The sequence below is a fragment of the Pseudomassariella vexata genome (genome assembly GCF_002105095.1).
Source record: "Pseudomassariella vexata strain CBS 129021 chromosome Unknown BCR38scaffold_3, whole genome shotgun sequence".
In the NCBI taxonomy this organism is placed as follows: Eukaryota; Fungi; Ascomycota; class Sordariomycetes; order Amphisphaeriales; family Pseudomassariaceae; genus Pseudomassariella; species Pseudomassariella vexata.
The window spans coordinates 1,777,930-1,791,906 of NW_024467958.1; the positions used below are offsets into that span (position 1 = coordinate 1,777,930).

General features: G+C 52.4%; 3 protein-coding genes across 3 annotated transcripts; 2 read left to right on the forward strand and 1 right to left on the reverse strand.

Annotated features, from left to right (window-relative positions):
• Window positions 1-215: 215 nt before the first annotated feature.
• Window positions 216-1,456, forward strand: BCR38DRAFT_406557 (uncharacterized protein; the record flags this gene model as incomplete). The annotated part of the gene is made up of 3 exons (XM_040858066.1): window positions 216-367; window positions 404-1,044; window positions 1,344-1,456. 3 exons carry the CDS (start codon window positions 216-218, stop codon window positions 1,454-1,456), a joined length of 906 nt encoding a protein of 301 aa, XP_040718926.1.
• A 3,154-nt stretch (window positions 1,457-4,610) lies between these two features.
• On the forward strand, window positions 4,611-5,686 carry BCR38DRAFT_472154 (uncharacterized protein; the record flags this gene model as incomplete). The annotated part of the gene is made up of 4 exons (XM_040862898.1): window positions 4,611-4,699; window positions 4,774-4,933; window positions 4,990-5,295; window positions 5,385-5,686. 4 exons carry the CDS (start codon window positions 4,611-4,613, stop codon window positions 5,532-5,534), a joined length of 705 nt encoding a protein of 234 aa, XP_040718927.1. The 3' UTR covers window positions 5,535-5,686.
• A 7,274-nt stretch (window positions 5,687-12,960) lies between these two features.
• BCR38DRAFT_335412 (uncharacterized protein) lies at window positions 12,961-13,719 on the reverse strand (the record flags this gene model as incomplete). Its single annotated transcript, XM_040855384.1, has 1 exon — window positions 12,961-13,719. The coding sequence occupies one exon, from the start codon at window positions 13,717-13,719 to the stop codon at window positions 12,961-12,963; it is 759 nt and encodes a 252-aa protein (XP_040718928.1).
• Between the last annotated feature and the right edge of the window lie 258 nt (window positions 13,720-13,977).

The window sequence follows — 13,977 nt, forward strand, 5'->3', positions numbered from 1 at the left end:
ATGGGTCACAATGTGCAGGAGCCACTTATGGACCTTGAAGCTAAGCCGATGTGATAAGCACCCTTCTCACAACACTCACCTCCAAGTCCGCAACCCAATTTAGGGCTAGGATCGGTCATTCGATGCCCCTGCTAGGCGTGACAACTGGGGGCTGCGAGTCTGTATAAGCCTACGGAGCTGGGCCCGTTCTCAAGGTGGGAATATTGGGCGTCTTCATGACATCTCAAAGCTTCGGGCGCTCAGATACGAGACGCGACAAACAGTATCACAAACATAATGTGTATCTCACGATCGTTCCTGAGCTTCTGCGTAACGAAATTCCCTCGAGCGGCATAATGGGGTACATCGTCACACAACCAACGCTTGCGTGAGCTTAGCTCTTTCGGCCGGGAAGTCATCACAGACATAACGGCAAAGCCATCCTCCCTCTTCAGGGCTCGCCAAATCAGGAAGAGGGCAGCAGGCAGTGTGTCAATGCAGCCAGTGGGGTTGCAAGGGTCATACGCGGCACGCTTTTAAGGCCGCGGGAAGGATTATTGCGCTCGGTTGTCAGCGCAACTAGGACTTGCCCAAAGCACCAGCCGAGCAAGAGCGAGGCTAACCAAGGCATCTTGGATATAGCTGATATACCACTGGCATCTATTCGTAGACCACCAGACAAGTTAGATCGGTCCCTGTATCTGGTTAGGTTCTTCCATGAAGACTGGGTCAGTGCAACCTTGATAGACCAGGGACGAAGTCAAGGACCAGGATTAGCAGATGAACGGCGAAATTCGCCAATTAATCTTCTGGAAATCTTGCCGTCACCGCAGTGCCAATTTTGTCTTTGGCACGTTGAATGCCTGCACCACGTCATCGGCGATCGCAGAGGCAACAACAACATGACAGGCGTGTTCGTCGTAGTCGGCTCGGGAACGAAGTCGATTACGAACGCTGTTATAAGGGTAGAGAGACCTGGCCACGTAGGATGCGATATGCAAGTTTGGCAGATGGGGGGCCAACGTCAAATTTTGAAGACGCGTGAGCTGTCGTTTCAGGCAGTGGGTGCGTCTGATTTCCTCTTAGCCGCGATCCGCAGGGCAAATCTTCATGCTTTGAGGACAAGACGTACGCAGTGTGGGGCTGCCAATATAATTTGGTGATGCTGAATGTTGAAGTGCGCCCACGACGGGCCAATCGTTGCAAAGACAGGGCGTGGTTTTAGCGTTCGAAGTAACCCCTATGCAGCGTAGCTTCAGGTGATTTTGCGATGGAGAACTAGCTTCCATACTTCGTACCTGCGAGCTGCAACCCCCGTCAGCCGCGTCTCCTGCCTTCTAGAGGCGCGTTTACGACGTCTGTAGTGGATGAGTTGCCTATAACCGCCGACGTTAGTTCGGCCTTCGCGGCACAGTCCGCCTTGGACTCAGTAGAATGTGGCAGAGCAGCTGCCATTGGCTGGATCGGTCCTCTGTAGCCGCCCGCCCATGCAGGACGACGCACAGCAAAGCGCGACCGATGCAGGGGGGTTTTTCTTTGGTGTGAACGTCTAATTAACTGACTGACTAACGAACGAGAGTATCCGTAGCGGCCGCCCGGCCGGCACTAGGATCGCAAATTGTTCATTGCTAACCTGGCCATCCACTGAAGTGTACTATGGCGGCCGTGCAGACAGCGAGTGGGGGTGGGTTCGGGGTGTTCAGGCTGCAGAATGACCTGTGTCAAGAATGCGAAGTCGAGGCATCAAGGAGACCGGTGATAAGACAACGTTGGCTGCCGAGGGAGGTTCTTGGCCTTCGTCCGATACTGCTTGCTCGCACATGAAAGCGTCCTAGCCGGATGTATTTTCGCTAGTTGTCAAGCGGTGAGTGGCCCCGTTGTGCATGAGAGACAGAGCCACCCCGTCCGATCTTCTGCTCGCAAAGGACAGTCGACAGTATAGGATGTTGGTGCAGAGTCAACGCTTTCGGTGTCCTTCGGACGAGGACGGGTGTCAACTGACGTCAAGCCGACCAACGGCAAGTTGCACCTGGTTTGATAGGTTGTCCCATGGAGGGCGACACAAGGTTTTCGGCAGGCGAGGGGTAGTTCTGCTTTGCTGCTGTCTAACAGCTCGTGTTCTGTCGTGGTTGCGGGTTTGCCTGCCGCGCGCAGCTAGCTCGCAACAGCTAGCTCACAACAGCTAACAAGCTCTTGAGGGTCTACAGGTCTCCGGATAGGGTCGTATTCCTCGGGTCGCCTAAACGGGCCAACATCCTTTTGCTTTGTCAATCGCGTGTGTTGAAGCAATGAAAGCGTCCGTTGGGCCGTGGACGAGAGTTGAGAGGCGCGATGGCTCCAGTTGCAATCACACGTTGGCAGCTAGAGCCACAGCCCGGCCCTGCTGCTTGGCTGGCTTGGCGAATATGGCCATGGGTCCAATACTATAGCCAAAGGTGGGGGCCACCATGCTTGTTTCGGCTTTAGTGGATGTGCGGCGCAGACAGGGCTGCTGTGCAATCTGTGGGCTGTCATGGAAGACTGCAGCTACCTTCAATTTGGCAACCCGGGCGCCATGTTCGAATTCTTGCAAAGCGAGGTAGGTGCCTCTGCCGGTTATTTTTCTTCCCGCTTGTGAAAATTCACCATCGTCGACTCGCTCATTTTACCGGGCTCGGACCGAGGTATGTCGCCTAGCCAGAGTTGATGACGATATGCACAATTTCTGCATGCTTACTTCACTTGAGCGCCTGTCGAGAACGGCATCATCACATGATGTGTATCTTATGCGGACCCTAGCCGCGCGAACCATAATCTGGCATTGGCGGCGTCTTTGCCTTGCATGGCCGCAAGACGTCGACCCAATTCTGCAAAATGGGACGACAGAAAACCTCCCCTGGTTGAGGTTGCCCCTATGTCATAAAGAGCTGTTGGTGGCGTAAGGCACTTCTACCTGGAGGCCGTATGCCTTGCCTTGCCCAAGGAATGCCAGAGGAATGCGTCAACCTTGTTGGTCGTGCCGTTCGGGAGGATGCCTTGTGCAGCGGATACGGCCGCATAACCGGACAGCTGTGCCACCCTCTCAGCCTTCTACCAGCTTCCGAAGTCAATTGCGACTACATCCCTTGCCGCATAGGTCATCCAGTATATGGCCAGGAGCAAGACTGGCCGATAGTAGCTGATGCACATCAGCTTTGCGGGCCTTGTCGCTGCCTGTGGCTATTGGTGCTCAAGTGAAGTGGTCGTTTCGTACCTACCCAATCAGACCCACAATTGCATTTCTTTTTACCTGGGCCGAAGTACGACTCAAGCTTGTGGGGCCTGCTTTGAGTCTCGAAATGGTGCCTGGAAGCACTGGGCTGTGATTACTGGAGTTGTTGCGTGTTGGAACAACCAAGTTGGTGATGGGGGAGGGCATTTTATTGCAATCTCAAAACCTCAGACATCGTACATCCGTCCACTGTGCCAGTGTGAATAGAGCCAGGCACGATTCAACCAACCCATTTTGACCACAATTCCTTCGTTATAGCTAACCCAAAATCCATAGCCTCCATTTTGCACATCGTCACAGTCCAGCACCGGCAAGTCGAGACATACTGGTAACAGAGCTGCGAGCCCCTTGGACTGGAGTCTCTTGATACATGACGGAAGAAAAAAGCCACCTCCTTGAAAGATTCTAATAAACTCGATCTCGCCACAGACATTCTCTAGCAAATGCCCACCCACCAGGATGAACCTGGCTGTGTGCGGCCGTCACACACCATTGCTACCCCCAAATACATGTTAACAAGCCAGATAGACAGTCGAAAGAGCTGAAGAGAAGACTGCTGTCAGAAACACTTACCTTTTCCCTCCACAACTGTCGCACGCGTATCCATACTCTGTCACTTTATTCTTGTAAATACCGCATCTATAGACGCATGACGCCATGCCCGCGTTTACAATGTGGCCGCAGTTATAACGAATGACGTGGGTGAAGCACATCTTGATAGGAGAGTCGATATCCGTCTTGTAGATGACACGGCTCAGTCTGCAGTGCTGCGAAAGACGACAGGGGAGTCTTCAGGCGATGTTAAGCACAGATTAGCTTGATATAACTGGCACTACGGGAGTAGCAAGGCCGACTTACATATCAAGATGGCACAGTCGTGTAGCTCAGATGACCACGCAAATGTTGGGCGGAGGGGAGGGTTCTTGCTCAAGTGTTCTGGCCTTAGGATGATGGACGTTGCACTCGATACTGGGTAGCTGAGGGATTGAGTTGATAAAGTGATGTCGATATAAATGTCAAGAAGCAAGAAGAAGTGCTTTATATATGTGTTGTCGTACCAGTATCGGGAGGAGCTGTGCCTCCAACAAGATGCAAGAGATGTAGCCTGCCTTGTTTGTCGAAACCAAGGTCCTATCAGCTTGCAGATGGTGTTAGTTGCAGCCTACTCGTTGGTGGTCTCCTCGACCGGCTCTAAAAAATACTGCAGGTTGAATGCCGCGTGTGAAGATAATACTATCGTTACATTGTTAGAAAGTGGTGTGGAGGAGGGAAGGCACATGGTCAAGTCATTCGAGGATGTAAAAGGTGGGATGTCAACATGTATCTCTCCAGTCGAGGTACTTGGTGCGGGAAGAATAGCTGTTGCTGGAGTGGATAAGGGATGTCTTTTGGGGTCGAAGTCTGGGTCAATGAAGATGGCAACCTTAGTCGATGGGCGCGGGCCGGCTCCGGGTGGGATGACAAGTGCCTGTTCGTTTGGCAGATCCGTACTAGGGTAGGGGGGTATAGCTTGACCAAGATATGCGTCTGTAACTGGCCTACAGGGTGGCTCTCGATAACCCACCTGCTAGGCTAGCTACGGCCAGTGCTGAACCCATTGGGCAATGCTACCTACGGGGGAACAGGGGGTGCCGCAGATTGGCCCTGGCGAAAATGGCAACAAATGGACCATCACCAGCAGACACGAAAGCGTTCAATCCATACGTAATTTCTGCACTCACCGGGGAATCGAGTCCGGTGGAAAATATCTCGCATGGCAGGCTTCGTCCTCAGGGAATCTCATTGGCGACTCGAGGAACAGTCGAAGGCAGCTTCCACGGATGGCCGCTGCACAGCGATTCTGCAGTTGGCGGGAGACAAGTTTGAAGAGGGGGAGAGGGGGAGGGGGAGGGGGGTGTTTGCAGGTTGCGGCTTGCTTGTCAAGCACTGACAACTTTGAGCAAGCAACGATCAATTGGATTATGATGCCTGGGGTATCTCACCGAGTCGGCGAATGGACGGCACCGACTACCCTCCCTCCAGTGCAGCGTAGCCCCCGTGTAGCCCCCAGCTCGAGGAGTTGGCAGGTATTTCTCGGGCAAAGTATGAAACTCGTTTTCGAACTTCAAATTCTCAAGGACCACGGGGATGATTTTGCGCTGCTACAGCGCCACAGCACTCGTCAGATGCTAGGATCGGGCACGATGCGGTAGGAGCCAAGATCCCCCAGCTCACACCCCCCGACTCGTGCAAGGAAGGCAGCTCGCCCGCATTCCGACTTCAAGGTGGCTCTCGCATACCCATGAAGAAAAGCCAGGGTATATGAAATGACCCATCATCATGCCGTACAGTTGAGCATTGGCGACTTGCAACGATACAAGAACCAACGCATGTTGTGTTCGCGAGTGACAGTAGAGAGGTTGAATGGAAACAATTCAAGTGGCTCATCCAAAGCACCAACTGCATGGAATGCCAGCCAGCCAACGCGCAAAACCAACAACGGGTGTGATTTTATCCATATATACTCCGAAAAAACCAGTTCAATTCAATGGAGGGAAACCGCGATCCACATCCGTCGAATGGCACTTCTTTCTGAGAGCCACAAAAAACTGGAGTTTAACTCAATTGGGCAAGGGCCCATTGTGCAGACGCCCAGGCTTCCCTGCCTAGCCCTTCGCCAACTCTAGAAGCTCCACTGGTCTGGAGCATCCAAGAACCTCTCGTCATTTATCACCATGTTTTATCCCATGGCAAGGAGGCAAACACATGGCCATGGTGACACACACAAGGTAGATGGCAGCAAGAAACCCCGATGAAGAACTGCCTCCGCAGCGAAGCTTCGTGACGGGGGCGGCTGGCCGCACGGCTACATCCTTTTCCTGTCTGCTCCCGTCGCGAGACACATTGCCCGGCTAGGCATATGCACCAAGGGGTGACGAAGGGTGACAGACAGCCTGGTTAGCTCACGCAGAATTGTTCTGGAATCGCTCCCGAACTGCCACGGCTCTCCCAGGGCAACAGAGCTCTCTCAATCGATATTTGAGACACTTCGCCCCAGTGCACAACAAAGCCGCACATCTGGTCACACCGGCGCTGCGATATAATCCCCTAGCCTTGGCCTCGTATTTGCTAATGATTGTTGACGAGCCGCGAACCTACAGAATCATCAATACTCCTGCGACAGCATGCGTACCAGCTAGCACTCACCATGTCCCCCTGCCTTTTTTGGCTGTCCTGATTCTAACCTCGAATCCACATCGGGAAGCTCGCGAGATGTTAGTGGCACACGGAGACCTGCAAGAAGACTTGTTCATCCAACATTGAATGCTCATCAAGCTGAACTAAATCCACTCTGCCTTCCGTGGCACTTGCTGCTCACACTGGCGAAGCTTTCCAAAGCACATGAGCCGTTCGCTTCTGCGTAAAGGCATTGACGGCGTCACAGCATGCTTCCGTCAGACCGGCCCTATTAAGCCTAGGTTCTGACGATCGTGACAAGCAGACATTCGGATGAACGACGCACTCGGGTTGGAATAAACAGGCAATGCCTGTCTACTACCCTTACACCGGAATATTAAGCTTTCGCACACGATTCCACTCTTGCCACGTCCTCTGTTTTGTCACCCACTTGCTTGATTCGCATCAGGCGGGCAAGTGCAATAGCTCGTTTTGGTTTGTGAATATACAGGCTTCCAAGATATCACCATCTTAACTTGAGGTAAGAATTATCTTCGTATCAGAAACCCGAAATACCCATTTGACATGCGGGTGAGCCCGAAATGCACTCGTTCGATGATTTTTTTCCACTTTCAAAGCTGTAGGGATTTGACAGACCTTTTGGTTGCAGCGTACGTGATACGTCGTTCCTCAGGTCATGGTTATCTCGGTTCTGGAACAGTTTGCGAGTGCTTGAAAACTTCGAGTTGACCCAACAAGCTACCCCTGCAACCTCGCAAGCGGCCAGGGCCAGATATCAGGCCATCGGGGCGCCCAAAGATGCATGCATTTTATCCTGCGTCATGTATCACTGGCATTTTGAGTCCAGGGCAACGGGCTTTTCCCCGCGGGCAGCCAACGTCAGATGATACTTTTCACCTGCCCGAGGAATCTCTGTCGCGCAGGGGAGTAGCCGAGGGGCCATTACTGCGGCCGGTATGGCGCATTATTCTTCAGTAGGTTTTTGAATTCGAATCCGATAGGACCAGAGTTCCACAATGCCGATACTATATTCCAACCAACGCTTCACCGCCGTCAAAGGGATTCTTGGTATCTTCGCAAGAATCACAAGCCATTACTGACGTACCCGACCCGCCCGTGAGCGGCCCGTCGTCCCAGACAGGGCGCGAGGTGTTTAAATATTCTGCTGTCAACCTGGATTCGAGTCTCGTTCTATTGATTTGTCGATGCATCAATGCACTGACAAGGAACGCCGCGAAGGCTATAGCCGCACACCGGCCTGCCAAAGTATGTTTCGCAGGCTGTACCACACGGCCTGCACGGGACAGTGATATGTGGCTGCTTCTGCAGTCTCTCGTCACCAACTGTCGGTGGTTTAATAACACGCCAATACGACCTAAGCGGCCTTGTAAGAACACCGCAAAACAGCTAGGGGCACCATGGAACAAACGTCACCTAATCTCTGGAACTTGGAAGCATCCAACCAAGATTTCCACGAGTACTACCAACATAGACGCCACGCGGTTGATTCCCGATCTGGTCAAGAAACAGCAGACTGTGATGCTGTTAGCGATGCCGCGCGCGTGTTGGTCACAATGAACGTTGCTCCAAAATGACACTAGATTCCAACTCCAGTTCCATTGCGGCGCGGCATACTCCGTACAGTTCAGGCTTTTCATTCGGACAAGAAAGCCTGTTCCGACCAATCAGGAGGCGTTGGCACAGGCGTCACTCAGTTAAGCGCCCGCTTGACTACCCCGGGCACTTTCCCAGCCTGTTGGTCACTTGCCGCAATGGCGATGATAAGCTTCGAAAATTTTGCAATATTGAGTGAGGTAGGAAGTACTGAAAGGAACATTGCGCTGTCGGTCAAGGTACCTCTTCATGCGCAGGCCGTCGCGCAGTTTCTGTGTCCGTACACGTATCTTCAACATGGCCCTGGCTGTGATGGTGGGCCAGACACGGTTATGCAAAATCCCCAATTCATCTTTTCCTTCGACCGATGCCTAAGCCTAAATCACTAGATTGAGGGGCCTGTAATATTGGCTGCCATGGGATTGGCTTGATACAACAACGTTGCGGGAAGTTGCCCTGCCGTAGCAGTAGATGGCAACCGGTCTAAGACGATCCTGCACCTCCAGTGGAAATTCATCACCAACCACGCAACGTAGAGGCACGGGGGCGAGAAATACCTCCAGACTTGATACCCTACCTCGGACCGACTTTCCAAATCAGCCTGGACCCTGTACAGGTATGAATATCATTCTTGTCGAGAGGTACAGCTGTCCATGTCGGGAAGCTAGATACCTCGATGGAAACGGCTCGTCAACCAGCAGAGACGTCGATAATCTCCGCGTGCCCACACCACCACGCTTCGGCAAGTCATTCGATCATTTGCTGCTACCGAGCCTTCCAAACTGGATTTGAAATCTCGACGATCTCCTGCGAGCACCCCGATCCGAAGCTGTGACTGCACGTTGTCACTGCGTGGGCTTTCAGACTCTGCTGTGGTTCGAATAACGCATCCTGAAACGATGAGACCACCTTCAGAGGCGAAGTAGTGGTCCCCCGCCACTCCCAATGGCAACAGTCCAGGAGCTTGGTGTTGCGGGAGTGGCGGCCTCAAGCCTGACAAAGTACCTCGGATGCTGATATCTCTCCAGAAGACCCCTATTGCATCTTCAAGCCCTGCTTCGCTTGCTCTGACGCCAAGATGATGCGGTCATTTGTACTACGATGGGCATCTGAAAAATGTGCAAGAGGCTGCGGCATCTAGCACAGGCATCCCTTGCTCGCCGTCGCCCTGTCTGCCCACCATCACCTAGAAAATCTCTGCTGTGCTGTAGGATTGTCCATGCTTATCCGACGTTCGAGTGTGGTTGTACACATGTCCCATTTGCTCGAGGTTCTTCAGTTGCCGCTACGAAAATCAACGTAGCGGCAGGCATGCCGGGCAGATCGTCGAGCATCTGGTCGGAAACTGAGCCCATGGTCAACAATACAAACTGACTCAGTTGTTGCGGTCCCATGACTCCAGTGGTTTTTTCTAGACACCGCCTTGCAGTCTCACGACGGCCACGAGCATTGTATTGATGCACATCGAGACCATCTCCCATCCCTCCCAACCCAGCTATCGTTGTAACATTAGGTCAAATGGGGAAGGAGAATAAAAATTCAAGAGATTGTCAAAGTAGGTCCGTCTCACTACCCGTCTTCTGTTTTCTACCTTCCAAGGGCGGCTTGTTGTTGCTGGAACGAGAGTTCCTTCCTCGCTGGCACTCGGCAGGCTCACAGGCCAAACGCTCGGAGACCAAGAGTGTCTAGCATGCCGCGCAATGCATTTCCATAGTGTTGTGGTTCATGATAACAGGGTCCAGGTTGCTGAAATCTCACGATTGATCTGGCCCCCATATTTACGCGACTGCACATGGCAGTTGTCAAGCTTGCAACACTATCGGAAGTCAAAAAACAAGAAAACACAAGGCAAGACGTATGTCCGATATCTCCGACAGCCGTGGGCAACTCTCTTTGCCATTTGACCGAAAGGGTCGTGCTAGTGACGGGTGCCAAAGGTTCCGGAAAGTCCCTTTGGCACAGGGTTCGTCTGCCGCTACAGCCAATAGAAGTGTATGAAGTCCCGAATACTCGGACAAGACACGGCGCGGCCCTGAACTTCATCGAACCTTGTTTCCGAAGCCTCGGTGCCGGTAATCTCCACCTGTAGGCCGTGATTGTGGTTCCCATCGTCTCGATGTTTCTCTGCCATTACTCAGGTGTGTATTCCGTGGCGTTGTCGACCGTCGGACACTCGTGGAGAATCATGGAGGATCCACCAACCAAAGCGAACCCCGCGCGACGGCGGGTAACATAGGCTTATAGGGCGCTCCGCTGTTCCCTTTTTATCTTGCCTTTTGCCCGCCAATTGCGGCCACACGTGCCTCGACACGGCGGGCCAGTGTTACTAGCCCAATCATAACGGTCACGGCAGGGCGTATTCTCCAGTCACCGAGGGCTTGCTTGGCCATAGGTCCCCTACGTTGCTGAAACGAGCGGAGCCTGCACAGGAAACTCGCATCTTCTGCTACCTAGGTACTTATTAGATGCGGCAAACCATAGAAGGAACCGGCCGATCCAGCATGTGTCAGTCGGTGCTGCTGATATCTGGCCGAATATATAAAGAGGCACCCTCCGTGACCTGTTCTGAGTTTTCCCTCGTCTTCATCAACACTCTCTCCCATAAATTAACAGTCGCTCTCTCAACTGTTGTCCGAGCCGTACCCAGCAAACAACTCTGACACACCCTCAATCCTCTCCATCTCACCACTCTCTCACAATGGCCAACATCACCATGAATGATATCCTCCGACGTGAGCGCCGACCCATGCATGTCTTCCTGTCACTCGCTCCTACCACTTCTGAGTCCTATCCCACCGCTCAGAAGCCCGCACCCGCCGTACCCCAGACTCCCCGTCGCAGCTCCAGCCAAAGCAGTGATGGGAAGGAGGCGGCCCAAAGCCTTCGCTTCCTCAAGCTTGGGCCCGTCCACTGGGGTGAGCACGCCGACGACCACAAGGGTGACTTTCATGAGGTCGAGTAATCAATCGAATGGAAGCTCTGGTTTTTGTTTTTCTAAAGCGCTACAAATAACATCACGATGTGACGATCTTGGGAAGAAAGTATATGGTTTATTGTTTTCCTTCCTATTTGTTTGAACAGAACTTCCATGGAGGAAGGGGGGAGGGCTATCACGGCGTTATCGTTATTATAGCCAAGAGGTTCAGTTATATACTGGTGGATAATTTCTACAGTATGCGGCACTCCGTAGACGGGGAAAAAGCGAGCGGGTACATTCGGTCACGGAGTCACGTTGTTTTCATTTGGCGTAGAAAACCGGATTGTTCACACATACACATACACACAAAAACAATAGAAGGATGGCTATTTGGGGTTAGCAACCACTAAACTCACCATAAGCTACTATCGTGAATCAGTCGCATGTTTTTTTTTCGACCCGGATGGACGGAAGGGGGCTTTTTTGAGTCACCCGACCAGCGACCGCCCCGGTTGCGCTAGATTACGTCGACTACATTCCACCCTTACCGACATCGAAGACTAGAGTAGTTATCTTGCATATCAAGTAGGCTGACCACGTATGGATTTCGTCAATCCCATCGCCCACTATTGGCCCGCATATGCATGCCTCTTGGGGCATCCAGTCTAGGTCTTAATCCCTCTCTCTCTTACCGCTGTTTATGACAGCATTGATTGATTTTGCGTGCGACCGCGGCGTCTCTCATCAACCCCAAAAATGTCGCGTCAGGAGAGTGTTATACAGCTATCAGTATCCGTTCTGGACCCATGTTTTCTTTGTTCCTGAAGCTCAGGGGTTTTCAGTCAGAGATCAGCGGCCTGCCAAGCGCAGCCAAGACGGGATGCCCTCGGTGAGTGAAACCGCACTCCAATGTGACCTATCCTAATTGCATCGTCGTCTTTTCCTTCTGCAACTAGACGCCGCCGCCTCGCCTCGTTCCACATACGTGCGACCAAACAATTCGAGTGGAATAATCCCTCCAGATCCGAGGAATCTGTAAGGTATAGCATATAATATGATGCACTAGGCTTGCCTGCTTATCACGATGCTGATCACGACGATAACCATCCAATTATATCAATTATTCCCCCACGTTTCCCGCATAATAGAGGCTTGCGTGAGAGCTTGGACGACTAAGAAAGAAGTCCCATTCTTTAACTCAGCTTGCGTTCCGGGCGAGCTTGATGAAGCGTCAAGCATTCCGACACCTTGACAGCCCAGGAAGTGCCGGTACGCACCAATAAAGCGCTCGGGTATCCTACGTAGTATAGGGAAGATCACTTCTTGGCGATCTGCAATGGCTAAGCTTACTGAGTACGAAGAAAATTGGCGGGCCATTTGTAATACAAGCCTTGGCAACCTCTCTGCAACATTGGCCGACGTCAGATGTTTTGCTTGCTTTGCTTAGCAGACTTGCGAGTGTTTCAAATCGTGAAAGGTGAAAGAAAAGGGCTTGATAGCAATAAGCGGGAAGGATCCCGGATGGAAGGGGGTCGGTTTGAGGTTTACAATAGCCTCTCGGCGTTATATGAGAAGTGTTGGTGGCTCTAACAGTGTTGGTCTTGGGAGATAAGAGATTGGGTTGCGTCATCCACATACCAGTTGTTCATTATAATAGTATGCGTTGCGACACTACGATCGAGTGGTTTTCCGGTGTGTAACCAACCACGATAAGCCGCTGGCCAAGGAGGCTTTCAAGCGTCCTGTGACTCTCGTCAATTGGAATGCCAGAACTAGTGCAAAAGATGATGACGGGCAAGGTGTCATGAGACATTATATCTGCTGCAGATAATGCGCAGGCGCTAATCTGACCAAATCTGATGCACATGGTGAGGTTTCCAAAGCAGTCCAACAGTATTGCGTCTCGTGAAACAGCGCATCAACCATGGCTGTAACCGCCTCAAGGTTGCCTTGCGGACGAGCTTTTGTGACCCCCCGGCACGGGGTTTTGCGTAATATTCGAGGTCATCGCCATTCGTAACCATCATGACTCGCCCACCTTGACGATCCTCCTCCCTTCTCCATAAGCATCGACGAGTTTCTTCCAATCTACTCGACACCAGTCTACGCCGTGCTTTCGCATCCTCGCCTCACAGGATCCTTCAACCCCCACCACCTCGTGGAACGGACACCAGATAGACCAATGAACTTTCCATACCCAAAGTTGAACATGTTCTAAATCCGGATCCGCGAGTAGTCTCAATAGTGACTGAAACGGCAACGTATGAACCAAATCCCCCGCCTCCGCCGGGTTCGCCGTCCACCCTACCTGCGGTCCAATGACCCGCGCCTTGCCGTAATCCTGCGGCAAGAACCGAATCTCCAGATTCCTCAAGCTGCCGCGCAGAACCATATCGCTAAGCGCTGGCTCAACCATGCGCTCGAAGTCGCCGCCGATGCGCTTCATTAACAATGTGAGATTCCGGATCCGGCGGCGGGCATCCTGACCTTGAGGACTGAAGAGTTGCCCCTCCTCGGTCAGCTGATCACATAACCGGCGCGTGCCGAGGTTGAGCTTGAACTGAGTCTGCGTGTAGAAGATGGCGGATGCTTCCTGGTACATCTGAGCGCAGACTAGAAACACGTCCGTAAGTAGCGTATCGGTCGCGGGGATGGAATGGGTTTTGCCAGTAGCCACGACGTTGGTGGCACTTGAGGGGTTGAGGATCACCAGCTCTAGGACCGCTGTTCGTATCTCGGCGGGGAGGTCAAAGAAGCGGAATGCATGTGATTCTGGCGCCATCTTGACCGCAGGGTGACGATTTCCAGGCGCAGCTACTGTGTCTCATCTCGGGTGGTGACGATTATGAACTCCATTCTTGACTCTCACCCACCATGATTCCAGAAAGTCGACTCGGTGCAGAAGACCTGAACACCTTAGACATGCCGCCATATGTATTTCTTCACATGTATTCGGTGGTTGATATTCCGTTGCCGACACTAAGTCCAAAGTCAATCCGTTTGATACTCCCGATCATTGCATATAGCGGAGTCTGGCTCC